This window comes from Haematobia irritans, chromosome 1 (genome assembly GCF_050003625.1).
Source record: "Haematobia irritans isolate KBUSLIRL chromosome 1, ASM5000362v1, whole genome shotgun sequence".
Classification (NCBI taxonomy): domain Eukaryota; kingdom Metazoa; phylum Arthropoda; class Insecta; order Diptera; family Muscidae; genus Haematobia; species Haematobia irritans.
Genome location: NC_134397.1, coordinates 58336509 through 58356516, shown reverse-complemented (window position 1 = coordinate 58356516; position 20008 = coordinate 58336509). Strand labels below are relative to the sequence as shown.

The window sequence follows — 20008 nt, the reverse complement described above, 5'->3', positions numbered from 1 at the left end:
TTCATATGGTTTACAATCAATGTTCCTTTAGAGACCTGTAGACTGTGGACTTAACTGTAATCTTACCATTTTCGTTTAAACTAATACATACATACATTACATTAATAATACATACATACATACAGACAAATCCTAAAATACTTAAAGCGCTCGTATAATATCCTGTTTTTAATATATAGTCTGTTTTTTGATTTATTACTTTCCAATGTATATAGAGAGTCCATTCGTATCTTTGTTTACCTAAAGCCACTTTTGTTTTTTATATTGTTGACTAGTGAAAACCATTGCTTTTTTTCTCAGTGTGTGTATGAGAGTTACATTTTTTTGTGTATTATGAAGTGTATGTGAGGTGCTATCCAGTCAACCTTTTCGCAATGCAATTACAGTATGTGACAGGCATTTGAATGCATGCGATGGGAATGACGTCCATTTCCGGAGTGTCCTCCATATGCTGCACCCGTACAACAAGGATGTATGGCAGCTGTATGGCGAGCATGACTAAAACTGTGACTTGTCGTTAATTTCGATGATGAAGGTTCGTGAACATGATGGCATGGCGCATGATGAATAGTAGGAGCATGACCATGGCTATGGCTGTAGCGAGGAGACAGAAGAGAACATATATAAATAATGGCGAGTAGGATAGTTTAATGAAAAAAGACAACTCTTACCCATGACTACAAATATTTGAATCTGAAATAGAATTTGCCATATGCCTTGGTGGTGGCGGTAAAAACAGTGGACATCCTCCACCACCCATATCCATAAGCGAGGAATCACCTCCTTGTGGAGACACCCTGTCACCAAATACTTCATTTAATCGTGCGCTTTGGGAACTTTTCATTTGGGCCTCATTCTCTTGGACCTCTTCAATCATTTTATCCAATTTCTCTAAGGCTTTCGTTTGTTTCGCCGCTAGGAAAGCCTTGCGTGCTGCCTTTGACATTGGCAATGGTGCTGACATAGATCGCACCGGCGGAGGTGAACTCATGGATATCGATTCTTTAGATGTTGTACGACTACCGGTGAATGTTGCATTTTTGGGTGTTGCTCCAGTTCCCATGGATTTTGTGGCAACTCCCTTGTTATTTGATCTTGACTCTTTAGTCCTAGGAGCAGTAGCTGTTTGATTATTTAAACTGAAAGTATTACCAATGGAAAATAATTAGCATAGATAATAAATAAACAATTTAAACGCAAGATAGTACAGAAATAACAGATCAGAAGTAGAGTAGTAAAGAACCCAAATCCAAAAAAGAATGACAAGTGTTGTGGCCTCGTCGATAGGAATTTGAAAATAATGCGAAGGATTACCTGAAAAAGCACAGCATGCAAATATTGATAGAATTGACATTAATGAGAGAATCCTACAAAAGATTATGATAAATAGAGATCTCTTTTAGGAAAAGTGTTGACTCCATACTGTTCTTAAAACTGATGCGTGGGTAAATCCAGCAAGAGACGCAAACTCTCCCTCATATAATTCAAATCCCTTCGAGGGGATTTTTCGTTCCGGTATAACGGGAGCAAGGTCCATCGAGCCCTCGTGTTAGGATAGAGGAATTTGCCAGTCTCATATCGCGTAAGTAGGTAGTGAAAATGGCGAGAAGAAGAATAAATCGGAACGAAGAAAGTTGAAAAGGATGAAAAAGATGACGAGTAATGAGACGGCGGAGCAGAATAATCCCAAGAAGTTTGAGGAGTGAGGGAAAATATCGGACCAGAATCAAAAACAATATCAGGGAGGAAAAAAATAGGGGCTTCGATTTTGAGTTCACAGCCCAAGTTGGGCTTGAAGGTGCAACTATCGAGTAGCAAGGACGACGAAACTTTGAATCATTTCACATTCTATTTTCCAAAGAACAGATTCTCTCATTGTGAGGAGACATACAGAGCCTAAACCTTGGTAATAGAAATCGAACTTTAGGGTTCCTGCCGGTGTTTGTGGACATAACGAATGAATTTGAAATAAGGCATAGGATACAATGGAAAGGGAATACAAAGTACATAGAGGCTACGTGACAGAGAGCAATATCGGATAGTGTTACCGTCGGGAAGGTGACGAAAATTGTATAGTCAGACTAATACACGAAGATAACTAGGGAGTTACCGAAGTTGTCACAGGGACTGTGGGTACCATGAACGGGAACTTATAGTTGAGGTTACATCATAGCTGAATAGGAGCAGCGGAAGTAGAGTTATGGAGGACTCATCAAGCTCTCACGTTATGGTGGAAGAGTTGACAGTCTTGTGATGAACTCGTTCATAGATGACGTAAAGGCCGAGAAAAAGTATTCAAGAGGCGACGCGCAGGATGCCTGTGGTGTATGGAAAATAATCTGATTTTGAGAAGAGCATAATTACGTTTTACGAACAATGCCGGTGAGAAAACAAACAAAGAACCTGATATTAAAAACACTGGCCAAGAATATCTGAAAACGGTATGATGTGGTTGCGGCACGATTGGCCAAGATATGAAGAAAGGATGTTGCGGGGAAATGAATTCCTTATTGAAACTAAAAAATTCAACCAAGATTCAAAAATATCAGGTACACCTACATGAGAATATTGCAAAGGGTTCAGGAGAACGAAAGGTCGAGAGAGTCCATGAGGTTTGTGCTAAAGGAATGAGCTTTGGGCGCAAAAATCCCAAGAGCGACAATAACATTATGGAGGAAAGACAGTGAGATAAATACCCAGATTCGATTTCGAATGTGCCGAGTGGATATTTGCAGTAACCCCTGGGGAAACAGAGATACCTGGCTAGAGCTAGAAAGGTTATCGAATACAAGGTTCCTGAATTCCAAGGGATGAAGTTGAGCCTCTCGAGGTAGTTGGGAGTTCTCTTGCTTTCCAAACTGAACTGAATGGAAAATACTGCGGACCGCATAAAGAAGGCCCATGCGGCATTGTACTCTTGTTAGAAATTGGTTGGGGAAAGATGGGAAATGAGGTCTTCCCTTTTTGGTTGGCTCTATACCGCGGTTGTAAGACCTGTGGCCACATATGGTTGTCGTGTTTGGTTGACAATCGTGAGACACCAAAATCATATGTCCAGAATAAATAGGATAATTTGGACTGAACGTATTTATATGACAGGTACTATGAGGACCACAGCCACTGCCCACTCGATTTACACGTAAGGAATACAGCAGAGTTGACACTTATGAGACTTAAGGGCTTGGACACGCTGGAGAGTACTGCCTGCAGGTATACTGCAATTCTTGCCGGGCATTATAGAGAGACGGACCACGGAGCATGTTTATCATCAAAAGCTTGGACACGCTGGAGAGTACTGCCTGCAGGCATACTGAAATTCTTTCTGGATATTATAGAGAGACGGACCCTTTGGCCACGGAGCATGTTTTTAATCAAAAGCCGACATATATTATACCAAGTATGGAGGAATGGGGAGACAGGAGGATACCCTTCGGAATCTTGAATACGTATGCGGACGGATCAAAGATGGAAGAAGGAACTGGCAGCGGCATTTATTGCAATGAACTGGAAATACGGGAGTCTTACACGCTGAATAGTGATTGCAGTATTTTTCTGGCGAAGATTTCTGCGATCACTAAGGCTGCTGACTCGCTGTTGATGAGGTCGTTATTCAGAAGCGTTATCAGCTTCTTCATCGACAGCCAAGAAACTAGAAAATCCTTATGGAAGACTCGTACCACTTCCAGTGTCAGTGTCCGGCATTATCCTTTAGAAGAAACAAGATACTGGGCTAATTTTTCTTTCAGGCTCTCACTGATCTGCGGGAGTTAAGCTTAAGGAACATACATGCCTTCATCAGGGCCTCTGGTTAGGTTAGGTTAGGTGGCAGCCCGATGTATCAGGCTCACTTAGACGATTCAGTCCATTGTGATACCACATTGGTGAACTTCTCTCTTATCACTGAGTGCTGCCCGATTCCATGTTAAGCTCAATGACAAGGAACCTCCTTTTTATAGCCGAGTCCGAACGGCGTTCCACATTGCAGTGAAACCACTTAGAGAAGTTTTGAAACCCTCAGAAATGTCACCAGCATTTCTGAGGTGGGATAATCCATCGCTGAAAAACTTTTTGGTGTTCGGTCGAAGCAGGAATCGAACCCACGACCTTGTGTATGCAAGGCGGACATGCTAACCATTACACCACGGTGGCCTCTGGTAGGTTGTTCTAAGATTTCTTTTAAAGAGGACGGACAAGTGGAAGTTCGGAGGGTATTTCAAAGGAGATCACATCGGAAGGAAAAGCTGGAAAAATTACATCAAGGAATCATAATGGAACTATGGTGATCTAAGTGGATATCAATTCAACACAAAAGTGATGTCATCCTCTACAACCTAATCTAACCTAAGGCAAGATGTCTCTCTCGAGAATATCCGTAATGATAATTATTCTGATACTGACGTAACATACACGTCGATACTCTGATAGACATGAGAATATTACAATGGCTTCAGCATACGGGTTGTGTCGATGTAAGCATGTCAATGAGTACCGTCTTTTCAAACAGACCAAGAATGGGGAGACAAGGGACTCAGACGTGTACGCTTTAGCCCCAAATTCGAGATTATGTTTCATCAGCTGAAGGTCTCGCCATTTTGCATGTGACATGATACTTGGAAACTTGGAGGAAACTGGAAAATGTCAGGGAGACTGTGTCCATAAACCGGGAAAAATGGATTACCAGTAGGGAGACGAAACAAGCCAAAATCCAGTATCAGTGTATGTCTGTCGGGGTGAAACAGATTAGACGCCTCTTTTTCAACCAAACTTAATATTGTGGAACATTTTTTAAATACGTGAAGCATTTGAAAATTAGTAGGAACGTTTTTGTAATAAATTTTTTGTTAGACAATTTGGGTCGGGTCAATCTGACCCAATAACGTTAAAATAGCATGCATTAACTCAAAACAAAAAAAATTATAATACCTGGTTTTACCTTTAAGTTCCTTTTTTCAAATTTCAAACCTAATTTTTTTTTCATAAAATTAAATAAAAAACATCTCAATTTTTTGTTTACAAATCCGGAACTTACCTAGCCTTCGTTGGCTTGTCTGCAGCTAAGCTCGTTGTGGACGTGGCATTTTTCATATGATAAGTGGAAGTTTCCCTTGGTGGGGCTGTTGAGGGAGGTGTTGCTTGATCCATAGCTGCCAATTCTTCGGGAGTAAATTGATCAGGATTGTTCGGGCGAGGTTTGGGAGGAGCACTACCAATGCGAAATGGTGGTATAGGACTGCACGGACAATGTGAACTATTGGCCAAGGAACTGCGAGACATTTGTAAATCTTCCAGAAACTCCTCGGTATCCAAAATCAAAGAACCAAACACATCGCTAGGTGAACGCATAAATACATGGCCCGTTGAATTGGAACGTGACTCTCGGCCTTTTTCTCCTGAACCGGCAGAAGCACTGCCATATAGGCTACGAACTGGTGAATTGGCTATACTGCGACGAGCCACATCTTTGAAAGTAACCGGAGAATAGATTCGACCACGATCATCACCAGCATTGCCATCAGCCTCTCCGGAAGGGCTGATAACTTTTGATGATGTTGCACTTGCTGCGGCCACCACAGGGCGTTCCTTTGCCACCGGTAATGGTGTGGGAGCTGGCATAATTGCTTTTGCCGTTAAAGGTTTGGCCATAATTACTGCCGGTGTTGCCGGAGGTGGTACAAAAGTCGAAACGGGCATCAATTGGGCGGGAGAAAGTTGCAAGGGTTTACGATTTTCCCGCTCATCCAACCAATACGTTTTCATTGTGCCTTTACCTTTAACATCGATTTCACCTCTCTCGGTTAGACGATAATTGGGACCTAAAAATTCTTTGGTCGATTCAGAGACATGAACTTTCATAGCAGCACTTGTGGACTCCATACGCGAAGCAGTATTTACCGAATCACCAAAGAGACAATAGCGAGGCATTTTCAAACCCACAATACCCGCCACTACAGCTCCCGAATGGACACCAACTCTTATGCGTAAATGTTGACCAGTTGAGGGATCCTTGAGATCCTTAATGGCATCGACCATATCTAGGGCCATGTCACATACTTTTTCGGCATGATTGGGATCTTTTTCAGGAGCTCCAGCAACAACCATATAAGCATCACCTATTGTCTCTACTTTGTAGACGGTATTGCGTTCAGTTAGAGTATCGAATATGGAATACATGGCATTCAACATGGAGACAACTTCCATGGGCGTAATGCGACTGCAAATTTCGGTAAATGTGACCACATCCGAGAATAGGATGGAAACGCAATCGAACATCTAAAGGGGAGGACAGTCAAAGGAATTCAAAATGCGTTACTTCGGGGATAATATGCGAAAGTCTCTCCTACCACTTACCTCACAGGTATCTATGGGATTTTCACCTCTCCTCAAACGATCAGCTACTTGTTTTGGTATCATCTGATATAGCAATTCATCAGTTCTTCTCATTTCTTCATCTAATTTTCTCATGGATTCTTCAAGTTTCTTTGATTTTTGTTGTTCTTGATCTAAGGCCAATTTTAATTCCACCGATTGTTGGGTACCAGCCAACATGAGATCTCTGAAAAAAAAAAAACACCATGAAGAAAATGGACCAAATCTGCTGCCAATATAGGCCGCTTTCTTATATACCTGCTAAAATCATGCATGGATAAATCATTAATATACAATCCTGTCGTTATTAGAGAATTTAAATCTGGCATTACTGGGGTACCTAAAAACATAATCATACGCCAATTGTCCATATACACCATTTGTCCTGAAAAATATAGTATCGACAAGATTAAGGAGTAATTCACTTGAAAAGTCCCCGGTCTCATTCCGTGTCTTTGCTAGAGTAACTTACCTTTTAATCTTAGAGATTTTTCTGGTTCCGAGCCATCCTCGTGTAGCATAACTTCATTTCCTTTTTGGTTCTCGTGACGGTCTGTTACTGGATCCACTGTTACCAATTCGAATATGTTATTCGTACGATTCAAAATCTGTGAAGGAAAAAAGTTTAGTATTAGAAACTATGCAGCAATCAGAAGCCTAATCCTGTGTGAAGGATTTCCTTCCAGTAATCTACCCTAGATATCTATCTTAGAGCAGCTATTTACTGAAGATTGGTCTGATCTCGTAGGGAAGGTCTACTAAAATTGTATTGCCTGAACTAGTCGGAAAGCTCCGTAACTAATTAGGAATTCACAATTGAGCCTTTTTGTAGACTTTAGTCGAAGAGCCGGTTTTTAATTACTCTAGATTAGGTTCTAGTGGCACCCTATCCATGCTGACAAAGATATTCTATCAAAGTCCATTGTGATATCACAGATGGCGAACTTCTCTCCTATCAATGTGCTTTTGCTTTTTATTTGAGGTTTTTGACTTGAAATTACAATGATGCATTTTAGAAGCAATTCTCTTGAATATTTTGGGAGAATTATTCCCATCGATTTTCCCCTTTTATTGGCATTCGTAATACCAATTTTTCTGCCAAGGAAGAGTTTTATCATTTCCGAAGTTGGTTTAGAAAAAGGGAAAAGAGAAAAATACCCCGGGCAGAGTTTGTTGAGAATAGGGGAATAGGGAATAGGAAAAAATTCCCAGAGAGTTGTTATTCAGAATTGGGCTAATGGTGTGTTTGGCAATAATGCTCATAGACGACTCTTGAACTGATTTAGTTATGTCCGTCTGGACGTTGGTTCCCCTTTCTCCGGAAATTTTTAATCAAAGTCTAGGTTGCAGTTTTAGGCCAATCGATTACAAATTTGAATCAAGTATGTTCCTGGAAATGCCGTAATAAAATGAAACGCCTTAACTGCACTGAAATGGCGATAAGAGCTGGGACACATAGGGAAGTTAACTAAGAGAACGCAAAGCCAATAGAGGCAACGCGAGCCGAGTTGGATGAATCGGCACGGGAGACACATAAAGCGATGTGGCCCAATGCAATAGTCAGAAGGGTGAAGAAAATACTATGGGGTGACCTAGACAAGAAAAGGACTGGAGAACTACTCAAGAACAGTAGGATCAGCATGACTGAGAGAGGATAATCCACCGCTGAAAATTTTTTTGGTGTTTGCTCGAATTCCCATTGAACTTCCAAAAAGTGTAAGAGCTCACCGAGGTGCAATGGTTAGCATGCCCGCCTTGCATACACAAGGTCGTGGGTTCGATTCCTGCTTCGAACGAACACCAAAAAGTTTTTCAGCGGTGGATTATCCCACCTCAGTAATGCTGGTGACATTTCTGAAGGTTTCAAAGGTTTCAAGTGGTTTCACTGCAATGTGGAACGCCGTTCGGACTCGGTTATAAAAAGGAGGTCCCTTGTTATTGAGCTTAACATGGAATCGGGCAGCACTCAGTGATAAGAGATAAGTTCACCAATGTGGTATCACAATGGACTGAATAGTCTAAGCTCACCGATGTACAAACAAAAGTTCAACAGTAGTTGCTTTGCTTGTACGGAAGTGGTCAGTTACCGAATTGGGGGTTCTCCGATGAGAAATCATTCCACATGAGAAATCATTCTAAATTGAACAATATGATTGGGCTACTTGTCAAATAAGTCAGCTGAGAATTTATAGCCTTCGATTGGCCACCAGAACACAAGCGTTGCCGATGGTAATGGCGTGGGCCGCCGAAACCGTATTCACCGACAGTGGGGTCAAAATAAAAATCGAATTTTATTGGGTTAATATCATAAAGACAATATTGAACATTTCGGTCTCAGACCAAAGGACTCAGTACGCGTTAACCCTTGGCTTCAAAAGAAAGTTCCTCGTTTCCGCACAATGGTAACCAAAATCACTGGATCTCAATCCCTTGGACATTTGCATCTAGGTCATTTTGGACAGTAAAATTTGCACTAAAACTACCAAAGACTCGATCATCCAAAGACGGTGCTTCTCCGGCAATGGTACCATAGAGCATCTTTCGTGCAACGTGTAGCGGCTTTCTCGGCCATTTGAAGGCCACAATTCGTACCAAAGGTATCGAATTCGAACAAATCTAAACTAATTCTAAATTTTATGTTTTTTCCGATTTTTTCGGTTTCGTAGATTCGGAGAATTCTTGATTTTTTGGTAGCTTATGCAAAATATACAAAATTTTCTATACAAATAAAATTTTGACAAAATTTTCTATAGAAATAAAATTTGGACAAAATTTTCTGTAGAAATAACATTTTGACAAAATTTTCTATAGAAATAAAATTTTTGCAAAAGTTTCTATACAAGATTGGGAGAATTCTTGATGTTTTGTTAGATTTTGCAAAATATACCTCTCCAACTAAGAGGAATTTTATCTTTTTGTATAGAAATACAGTTTTGACCAACTTTTCCGTAAAAATAAAATATTAACAAAATTTTCTATAGAAATAAAATTTTGACAAATTTTTCTATCGAAATAAAATGTTGACAAAATTTTCTATCGAACTAAAATTTTGACAAAATTTTCTATCGAACTAAAATTTTGACAAAATTTTCTATAGAAATAAAATTTTGACAAAATTTTCTATAGAAATAAAATTGTGACAAAGTTTTCTGTAGAAATAAAATTTTAACAAAATTTTCTATAGAAGTAAAATTTTGACAAAATTTTCTATAGAAATAAAATTTTGACAAAATTTTCTATAGAAATAAAAATTTGACAAAATTTTCTATAGAAATAAAATTTTGACAAAATTTTCTATAGAAATAAAATTTTGACAAAATGTTCTGTAGAAATAAAATTGTGACAAAATTTTCTATAGAAATAAAATTGTGACAAAGTTTCTATAGAAATAAAATTTTGACAAAATTTTCTATAGAAATAAAATTTTTCAAAAGTTTCTATAGAAATAAAATTTTGACAAAATTTTCTATAGAAGTAAAATTTTGACAAAATTTTCTATAGAAATAAAATTTTCACAAAATTTTCTATAGAAATAAAATTTTGAAAAAATTTTCTATAAAAATAAAATTTTCAGAAAATTTTCTATAGAAATAAAATTTTCAGAAAATTTTCTATAGAAATAAAATTTTGATAAAATGTTCTGTAGAAATAAAATTGTGAAAAATTTTTCTATAGAAATAAAATTTTTACAAAATGTTCCGTAGAAATAAAATTTTGACAAAATTTTCTATAGAAATAAAGTTTTGATAAAAGTTTCTAAAGAAATAAAATTTTGACAAAATTTTCTATAGAAATAAAATTTTGACAAAATTTTCTATAGAAATAAAATTTTGACAAAATTTTCTATAGAAATAAAATTTTGACAAAATTTTCTATAGAAATAAAATTTTGACGAAATTTTCTGTAGAAATAAAATTTTAACAAAATTTTCTATAGAAGTAAAATTTTGACAAAATTTTCTATAGAAATAAAATTTTGACAAAATTTTCTATAGAAATAACATTTTGACAAAATTTTCTATAGAAATAAAATTTTGACAAAATGTTCTGTAGAAATAAAATTGTGACAAAATTTTCTATAGAAATAAAATTGTGACAAAGTTTTCTATAGAAATAAAATTTTGACAAAATTTTCTATAGAAATAAAATTTTGACAAAATTTTCTGTAGAAATAAAATTTTAACAAAATTTTCTATAGAAGTAAAATTTTGACAAAATTTTCTATAGAAATAAAATTTTGACAAAATTTTCTATAGAAATAAAATTTTGACAAAATTTTCTATAGAAATAAAATTTTGACAAAATGTTCTGTAGAAATAAAATTGTGACAAAATTTTCTATAGAAATAAAATTGTGACAAAGTTTTCTGTAGAAATAAAATTTTGACAAAATTTTCTATAGAAATAAAATTGTGAGAAAATTTGACAAAATTTTCTATAGAAATAAAATTTTGACAAAATTTTCTGTAGAAATAAAATTTGGACAAAATTTTCTGTAGAAATAACATTTTGACAAAATTTTCTATAGAAATAAAATTTTTACAAAAGTTTCTATACAAGATTGGGAGAATTCTTGATGTTTTGGTAGATTTTGCAAAATATACCTCTCCAACTAAGAGGAATTTTATCTTTTTGTATAGAAATACAGTTTTGACCAACTTTTCCGTAAAAATAAAATATTAACAAAATTTTCTATAGAAATAAAATTTGACAAATTTTTCTATCGAAATAAAATGTTGACAAAACTTTCTATCGAACTAAAATTTTGACAAAATTTTCTATCGAACTAAAATTTTGACAAAATTTTCTATAGAAATAAAATTTTGACAAAATTTTCTATAGAAATAAAATTTTGACAGAATTTTCTGTAGAAATAAAATTTTAACAAAATTTTCTATAGAAGTAAAATTTTGACAAAATTTTCTATAGAAATAAAATTTTGACAAAATTTTCTATAGAAATAACATTTTGACAAAATTTTCTATAGAAATAAAATTTTGACAATATTTTGTGTAGAAATAAAATTTTAACAAAATCTTCTATAGAAGTAAAATTTTGACAAAATTTTCTATAGAAATAAAATTTTCAGAAAATTTTCTATAGAAATAAAATTTTGACAAATGTTCTGTAGAAATAAAATTGTGACAAAATTTTCTATAGAAATAAAATTGTGACAAAATTTTCTATAGAAATAAATTTGACAAAATTTTCTATAGAAATAAAATTTTGACATTTTCTATACAACTAAAATTTTGACAAAATTTTCTATAGAAATAAAATTTTGACAAAATTTCTATAGAAATAAAATTTTTCAAAAGTTTCTATAGAAATAAAATTTTGACAAAATTTTCTATAGAAATAAAATTTTGACAAAATTTTCTATAGAAATAAAATTTTGACAAAATTTTCTATAGAAATAAAATTTTGACAAAATTTTCTATAGAAATAAAATTTTATTTTTCCATTTGTTTTGTTTTGTTATTGTTGGTTTTGTTCTTTAAGCATTGTTGTTGTTTTTTTATTTCAGCTTAAAACCATACATTGACTAAACTACAAGAGTAGCTTAACCAACAGAGGAAAAGAATGTTTGTCAAATTTATTTGGGCAAAGCCAAAATAGGAAAAGAGATATGTTTGTGTTTTTGGAGGGTTCAAGTGTGGTTTTTGTTGGGTTTAATAAACTGCCTGAATTTATTCTGATAATTGGTTGATAGTTTTGCTGCAAGTAGAGGATGCTGATGAGGAATGTGGTAATTCCGAAACGTGCGTCCATCCAACCATCTTGCAGTCTATAGGGCTTTGCCCAAATAAATTTGACAAACATTCTTTTCCTCTGTTGGTTAAGCTACTCTTGTAGTTTAGTCAATGTATGGTTTTAAGCTGAAATAAAAAAACAACAACAATGCTTAAAGAACAAAACCAACAATAACAAAACAAAACAAATGGAAAAAGAAGAGGAGGCACGCTCAAAATAAACCCAGCCATGTGAATTCAAATCGATGATTTGACAGTGGCATAGGAAAAGAGATATGTTTGTTTCGAATTTATTTGGCATAAGCCGGCTATCAATGTAAAACCTTTTTTCGGAGGGTTCAAGTGTGGTTTTTGTTGGGTTTAATAAACTGCCTGAATTTATTCTGATAATTGGTTGATAGTTTTGCTGCAAGTAGAGGATGCTGATGAGGAATGTGGTAATTCCGAAACGTGCGTCCATCCAACCATCTTGCAGTCTATAGGGCTTTGCCCAAATAAATTTGACAAACATTCTTTTCCTCTGTTGGTTAAGCTACTCTTGTAGTTTAGTCAATGTATGGTTTTAAGCTGAAATAAAAAAACAACAACAATGCTTAAAGAACAAAACCAACAATAACAAAACAAAACAAATGGAAAAAGAAGAGGAGGCACGCTCAAAATAAACCCAGCCATGTGAATTCAAATCGATGATTTGACAGTGGCATAGGAAAAGAGATATGTTTGTTTCGAATTTATTTGGCATAAGCCGGCTATCAATGTAAAACCTTTTTTCGGAGGGTTCAAGTGTGGTTTTTGTTGGGTTTAATAAACTGCCTGAATTTATTCTGATAATTGGTTGATAGTTTTGCTGCAAGTAGAGGATGCTGATGAGGAATGTGGTAATTCCGAAACGTGCGTCCATCCAACCATCTTGCAGTCTATAGGGCTTTGCCCAAATAAATTTGACAAACATTCTTTTCCTCTGTTGGTTAAGCTACTCTTGTAGTTTAGTCAATGTATGGTTTTAAGCTGAAATAAAAAAACAACAACAAAATAAAATTTTGACAAAATTTTCTATAGAAATAAAATTGTCACAAAATTTTCTATAGAAATAAAATTTTGAAAAAATTTTCTATAAAAATAAAATTTTCAGAAAATTTTCTATAGAAATAAAATTTTGATAAAATGTTCTGTAGAAATAAAATTGTGAAAAATTTTTCTATAGAAATAAAATTTTTACAAAATGTTCCGTAGAAATAAAATTTTGACAAAATTTTCTATAGAAATAAAGTTTTGATAAAAGTTTCTAAAGAAATAAAATTTTGACAACATTTTCTATAGAAATAAAATTTTGACAAAATTTTCTATAGAAATAAAATTTTGACAAAATTTTCTATAGAAATAAAATTTTGCAAAATTTTCTATAGAAATAAAATTGAGACAAAATTTTCTATAGAAATAACATTTTTACAAAATTTTCTATAGAAATAAAATTTTTACAAAAGTTTCTATACAAATAAAATTTTGACAAAATTTTCTATAGAAATAAACTGTTGACAAAATTTTCTATAGAAATAAAATTTTGACAAAATTTTCTATAGTAATAAAATTTTGACAAAATTTGCTATAGTAATAAAATTTTGACAAAATTTTCTAAAGAAATAAAATTTTGACATTTTCTATAGAAATAAACTTTTGACAAAATTTTCTATAGAAATAAACTTTTGACAAAATTTTCTATATAAATAAAATTTTGACAAAATTTTCTATAGAAATAAAATTTTGACCAAATTTTCTATAGAAATAAAATTTTGACAAAATTTTCTATAGTAATAAAATTTTGACAAAATTTGCTATAGTAATAAAATTTTGACAAAATTTTCTAAAGAAATAAAATTTTGACATTTTCTATAGAAATAAACTTTTGACAAAATTTTCTATAAAAATAAAATTTTGACAAAATTTTCTGTAGAAATAAAATTTTGACAAAATTTTCTATAGAAAAAAAATTTACAAAATTTTCCGATAAAAAAAATTTGGACAAAATTTTCTATGGAAATAAAATTTTGAAATAATTTTCTATAGAAATAAAATTTTGACAAAATTTTCTATAGAAATAAAATTTTGACAAAATTTTTAAGAGAACCTACATACGAGGGCAGTTCGGAAACTACTTAGCCTAGCACAGAAAAAAGTTAAGTGTTTTGGAAACTTCCATCTCTGTTATATGAACACATGTTAAATTTTGTTTCGATCTGGCAACTCCTTTATATAGAAACAGGTGTTCAAAAAAGACGCATCCGCAATTTTTTTACAATGGAAAAATTAGAAATGAGTGCTGTCATTAAATATTTACATAAAAAAGGGTTATCGGGACAAGAAATTCATAATGATATGGTGAAAGTGCTCCTTCATATGCAAAAGTAAAAAATTGGGTTGCTGAATTTAAACGTGGTCGTACAAGCACATAAGATGAACCACGTAGTGGAAGTCCAAAAACAGCAACAACAACAGAAGTTGCATGATATGGTATTAAATGATCGACGAATAAATATGCGTGAAATTGCTAATATCATGGGCATCTCAAATGATCGAGTCCATTGAATTTTGCATGAAGAACTACAGATGAAAAAGCTTTCTGCAGGATGGGAGCCGCATTTTTTAACAGTCGATCAAAAACGCATAAGAACGAACATTTCTCAAGTTTGTTTGGAACGTTTTAAGCGAAATAAAATAGATTTTAAGCGTCGTTTCATAACTGTTGATGAGACATAAATCCACCACTATACTCCAGAGACAAAAGAACAATCCAAACAATGGACTGAAGCTGGAGGAAGTGGCCCAAAGAAGGCAAAAACAATTCAATCGGCTGGTAAGGTTATGGCAACGGGTTTTTGGGACTTCAAAGGTATTTTATTGATTGACAATCTGTTAAAGGGTGAAACAATAAATTCAGAGTACTATTGCAACCTTTTGGATCAATTAAATGTACAAATTCGAGAAAAACGTCCTGGCTTACAACACAAAAAAAAAAAAAAAATCATCAAGACAACGCACCAGCGCACAAGAGTGTTTAACAATGGCTAAAATCAACGAATTAAACACACAAAGAAAATTTCATTCAAAGTCAGCCAACGAAAAATGTTCATTGATATAACGAAACATTTTCATTAATACAATGAAAATATTCGTTAATAGTACGAAACGTTACGTTGATTTGCAGAAAATTCGTTATATTAACGAAAAAATTCGTTGAATTCGCGAATTTGTTTCATTGGCCGACTTTTAACAACACATTTCGTTAATATAACGAAACTTTTTCTACTAGTGAAGTACGAGTTGCATGACCACCCACCTTGTTCTCCTGACTTTTATTTGTTCCTAAATTTAAAAATTCCTTGCTGGCAAGCGTTTTACCTCAAATGAAGATGCAATTACAGTTGAAAACCACTATTTTGAAGACCTTGAGGAAACCTATTTTAATCAAGGGATAGAATTGCTAGAAAAGCGTTGGACTAAATGCATTGAAGTTTCAGGAGATTATATTGAAAAATAAAAATATTTATGAAAAATTAACTATTCTCTTTCATTGATAGGCTAAGAAGTTTCCGAACCGCCCTCGTACATGTAATAGGAATTTTTATTTCGTTTGGCATCGTCAAAGCATTTTTCTAACAGACAGCCACTATAATGACAGGCAGTTCAATAAATCGGAATCGTCCATTTTAACCCATTTTCCACAAAGTAATCATAGTACCATATTTCTCCATCAAGGGGCGAAGCTATTATCATCAATCCAACGTTGTTGCTGTTGTTGTGTTTTTTTCTTGTAAATCGAACTCTTTTGCAGTTATCCTCCTTTCTTCGCGTTGATTTTAATGATTCATAGTCCCATAGGGATATGGATGCCACTTGCCACATTGAAGCAATTATGAAAGAAACTAAATTATCAGTGTCGCCTTTTGTGGCAGAACAGTTGGTAATTATTGCTTTAAAAGCCAACAATAAAGCTGGATAGAATGGGTTTTAAACGTTTTAACACTATTTCCACTAAAAATTAAATCTAACGATTGTTATAGTAAGAGGACGATAAGTTTGGCATGACTTATACATCATCGAACATTAATAATTTTCCAGAAAATCCTTTAGAGTCGCATTCATTATTTTTAATATCTAATTCAGATATATGGATTTAGGGAGGTGACACCAAGGGACTGGCGGTGCTACTGGGGCTCAGCGGTCGTTTCCTATCGAGGAAATTGTATCGGAATCTGGAATAAAATGGGCGTTAAATAGCTTTGGATCATTCAAATCCCCCGGACCTCATGGAATTACTCCGGCGGAGTTACAAGCGGTGGCTGACAGAATTATCCCCTGGTTGTCGGCGATATATATAGGATGTATCAACTTAGCATATATTCCAGGAAAGTGGAGGGAAACAAAATCGTTTTCATACCTAAAGCGGGAATAGCCTCTCACTCGAGTGCGAAGGATTTCCGACCAATCAGCTTATCCTCATTTCTACTTAAGACTCTGGAGAGGATGATAGATATTTATTTTAGAACTAGCGTCGATTCAAGTTTGCTGTCGAAACGACAACATGCATACTCGAAGGGCAGGTCTACTGAGACCGCATTACATGAACTAGTCAGCTTTATTGAAAGCTCACTATCTGTCAAAGAATACACAATCGTGGCGTTTCTAGACATCGAAGGGGCGTTCAATAACGTCCATCCGAGCTCGATATTAAATGGACTGACAACTCTGAATGTTGATCCAGGTATACTTAGACTGTTAGACGAACTTCTAAGGAAGAGACGCATTTCAGCCACACTAGGACAAGCAAACATACAAAGGTATGTGAATAGAGGCACTCCTCAAGGAGGAGTTCTATCACCTCTTTTTGGAATGTTGTTATAAACGACCTTCTGGTTTCCTTAGAAAAAGAAAGGATACAAGTGGTGGCATACGCAGATGATGTGGCGCTAGCAGTCAGGGGAAAATTCCCATCAACAGTTAGAGATATTATACAGAGAGCCCTCCGGATGACGGAGAAATGGGCGAAAGATAATGGTCTTGGGGTAAATCCTGCAAAGACAGAACTAGTCATGTACTGCAAAGATCGCAGAACTTCCACGGTTAGGCCCATTTCCTTAGGGGGTATTGAAATTCCCTTTAGTGAGTGTGCAAAATACCTTAGCGTTATATTAGACCTATCGCTATTTGGTGTTGTAGTCTGGTGGCCGGCACTTCACCAGCCAACAAGTTTAGAGTTCAAAGTTCAGCGTATGGCGTGCTTGTGTATCTCAGGTGCATTCAGCAAGACAGGAACAAATTCCCTTAATGTCATACTGCATCTATTGCCATTAGACATTTTGGCCAAACAGTCAGCTGCAACAACGGCTGTGCGGTTGCGCGAACTATCGATGTGGTCGGAAAAAAGTTACGGTCACAGTTCGGTCCTCAAAATAATGCCAGATGTGCCTAACGTAGTGGATTACACTTTGGCGAGACCACTTTTCGACAACAAGTTTGAGACTCTAATTCCCAACAGTGAGGCGTGGTGTACACGGACCCCGGGGAATGAAAGATATATAGATTTCTACACTGATGGCTCCAAATTGGATGGCCAAGTGGGTTTCGCAGTATATTCTAAAGATCTGGAACTTCGAATAGCGAAAAGATTACTTGATCACTGTAGTGTTTTTCAGGCTGAAATATTAGCAATAAGAGAAGTGGTGAATTGGCTGAGAAGTAATGTTCCAAAAAAATATGGGCATTATTATATACCCAGACAGTCAACCTGCAATAAAATCCTTGGACTCTTTATTCCTCAACTCGAAAACGGCCATCGACTGCCGCAAATCTCTCAATGAGATGGCTGCGCAGCACAATATTTACCTAATATGAGTGCCTGGTCATAGGAACATACCGAGGAACATCGAAGCAGATGAGCTAAGGAACTACCTTACATATTCCAGGGGAACTAGAATCTGTTGGTATGCCTCTGGCTACCTGCAAGCTCTTACTGCGTGAGAAGGCTGTCATGATGGCAAATGTTCGATGGGAGAATTGCAAGAGTTGTAACGACACCAAGCAAATATGGCCCCATTTAAACTTAAACCGTACAGTAGATATGTTAGTGTTCTCGAGACGCCAGATATCACTCCTGATATCTGGTCGCTGCCTGATAGGCGATTTTGCAAAAACTATTGGTGCGAAGTATAATGACTATTGTATGAGCTGTCATGATGCGGAGGAAAAGGAATCAATAAAACACCTCTTGTGTGAGTGTCCTGCATTTTGTGTAAGGCGTAATCAAATTTTAGGGGCATATAGCTTCAGATTACTGGCGGACCTGGAAAACGTTAACTTAAGCAGTCTGCTAATATTTTTGGAACAATCTGGTTGGTTCAACAAAAGAAAAATAATCGAGAAGGTTCAGCGGTTAAAACTAGAAGTGCCCATATGTAATAGGTACTTTTAGTTAATGTGGTATGACAATGGACTGAATAGTCTAAGTGAGCCGAATATTAATCGGGCTGCCACTTTAACCTAACCTAAACTAACCTAACCTAACGTAACCTAAGGGACTGAAGACGTATACGTTATTGAATTTCCTGAAATATAGGATATTATTTGTGCTGTAGACCTCAAATGCGCTCTGTGTCTTTTAAGATACAACTAGAAAAAAATCTTTTGCCTTAAAATTTTGACCGAATTCCATGAAATCAAGTTTGTTGTATTTAATACATCATAGCGCTATTTCCAAAAAATATGTTTCCCGGAAAAATGTCTAAGTAATCTGCAGTCAAAAATAAAAATAAAATTTTTACCAAAAATTCAAAAAAAAAAAAAATACAAATTGGAAGTTAAATAATATTTAATAGAGATGAAATTAATGTTTTTAAAAAAGCTATGTAGTCTCAAAATATTTCTATTCTCTACTAAAATCAAATTGTTTATTTGTAAAAAAAAACTTAGTTTAATTCGCACCATATTTTTTAGATACAACCACAATTTTTATACGCTGCGCCACACTGTGGAGCAGGGTATTATAAGTAAGTGCATATGTTTGCAACACCCAGAAGGAGACGAGTGTCTAGTGTCTTTGGCAAAAATGCTCAGGGTGGGCTCCTGAGTCGATATAGCCATGTCCATCTGTCCGTGAACACATGTTTGTAATCAAAGTCTAGGTCGCAGTTTTAGTCCAATCGACTTCGAATTTGGCACAAGCAGGGCTGTGGAGTCGAGCCAATTTTGCTCGACTCCGACTCCGACTCCAGCATTTTTCATCAGCTCGACTCCGACTCCGGAGTCGACTCCGGGTAATATAACCAAATCTCATTTTAATACCAATAATTTGTAGTTCTATTGTGGGGGTACCGTTAGTGGATCTATATAAAGTATCGTATTTATTTATGTGTGAAAAAAAGGTCTTAATTTCACATTAGATGCCAATTGAACTCTATATTTCAAATTTAGGGCAATGTTTAATAAATAAAATAATGATATAAATACCCATCATAATATGAGAAGATACCAACAGTATATGTATTTGTGGACCAAAATTATTGATACTATCTCAAATCCTTTAAATTTGTTGCGAGCTATATAAAGGTTTATATTTCCATATGCATGATTTGAATCTGAATCGATTTAGACAAAATTGTATATACTTGTACAAAATCTATATACTTAAAATTTAAATCAAACATTATGGGACGTAACACAATTTTAACGAAAAACAAGTAAGGAAAGTCTAAAGTCGGGCGGGGCCGACTATATTATACCCTGCACCACTTTGTAGATCTAAATTTTCGATACCATATCACATCCGTCAAATATGTTGGGGGCTATATATAAAGGTTTGTCCCAAATACATACATTTAAATATCACTCGATCTGAACA

At 35.0% G+C, this 20008-nt stretch overlaps 1 protein-coding gene across 1 annotated transcript in view; it reads right to left on the bottom strand.

Moving 5' to 3' along the window:
* Positions 1-380: 380 nt before the first annotated feature.
* Positions 381-20008, bottom strand: part of Gyc88E (Guanylyl cyclase at 88E) — a 32469-nt gene continuing 12841 nt past the window's right edge. Inside the window, exons 4-15 of the mRNA XM_075295016.1 lie at positions 6839-6974; positions 6625-6751; positions 6349-6553; positions 5030-6270; positions 2719-2916; positions 2365-2516; positions 2111-2127; positions 1892-2014; positions 1424-1543; positions 1315-1367; positions 672-1139; positions 381-594 (exon numbers count right to left, since the gene is read on the bottom strand). Coding sequence (XP_075151131.1) covers positions 381-594; positions 672-1139; positions 1315-1367; positions 1424-1543; positions 1892-2014; positions 2111-2127; positions 2365-2516; positions 2719-2916; positions 5030-6270; positions 6349-6553; positions 6625-6751; positions 6839-6974 — 3054 coding nt within the window. The remainder of the gene's footprint in view (positions 595-671; positions 1140-1314; positions 1368-1423; positions 1544-1891; positions 2015-2110; positions 2128-2364; positions 2517-2718; positions 2917-5029; positions 6271-6348; positions 6554-6624; positions 6752-6838; positions 6975-20008) is intronic.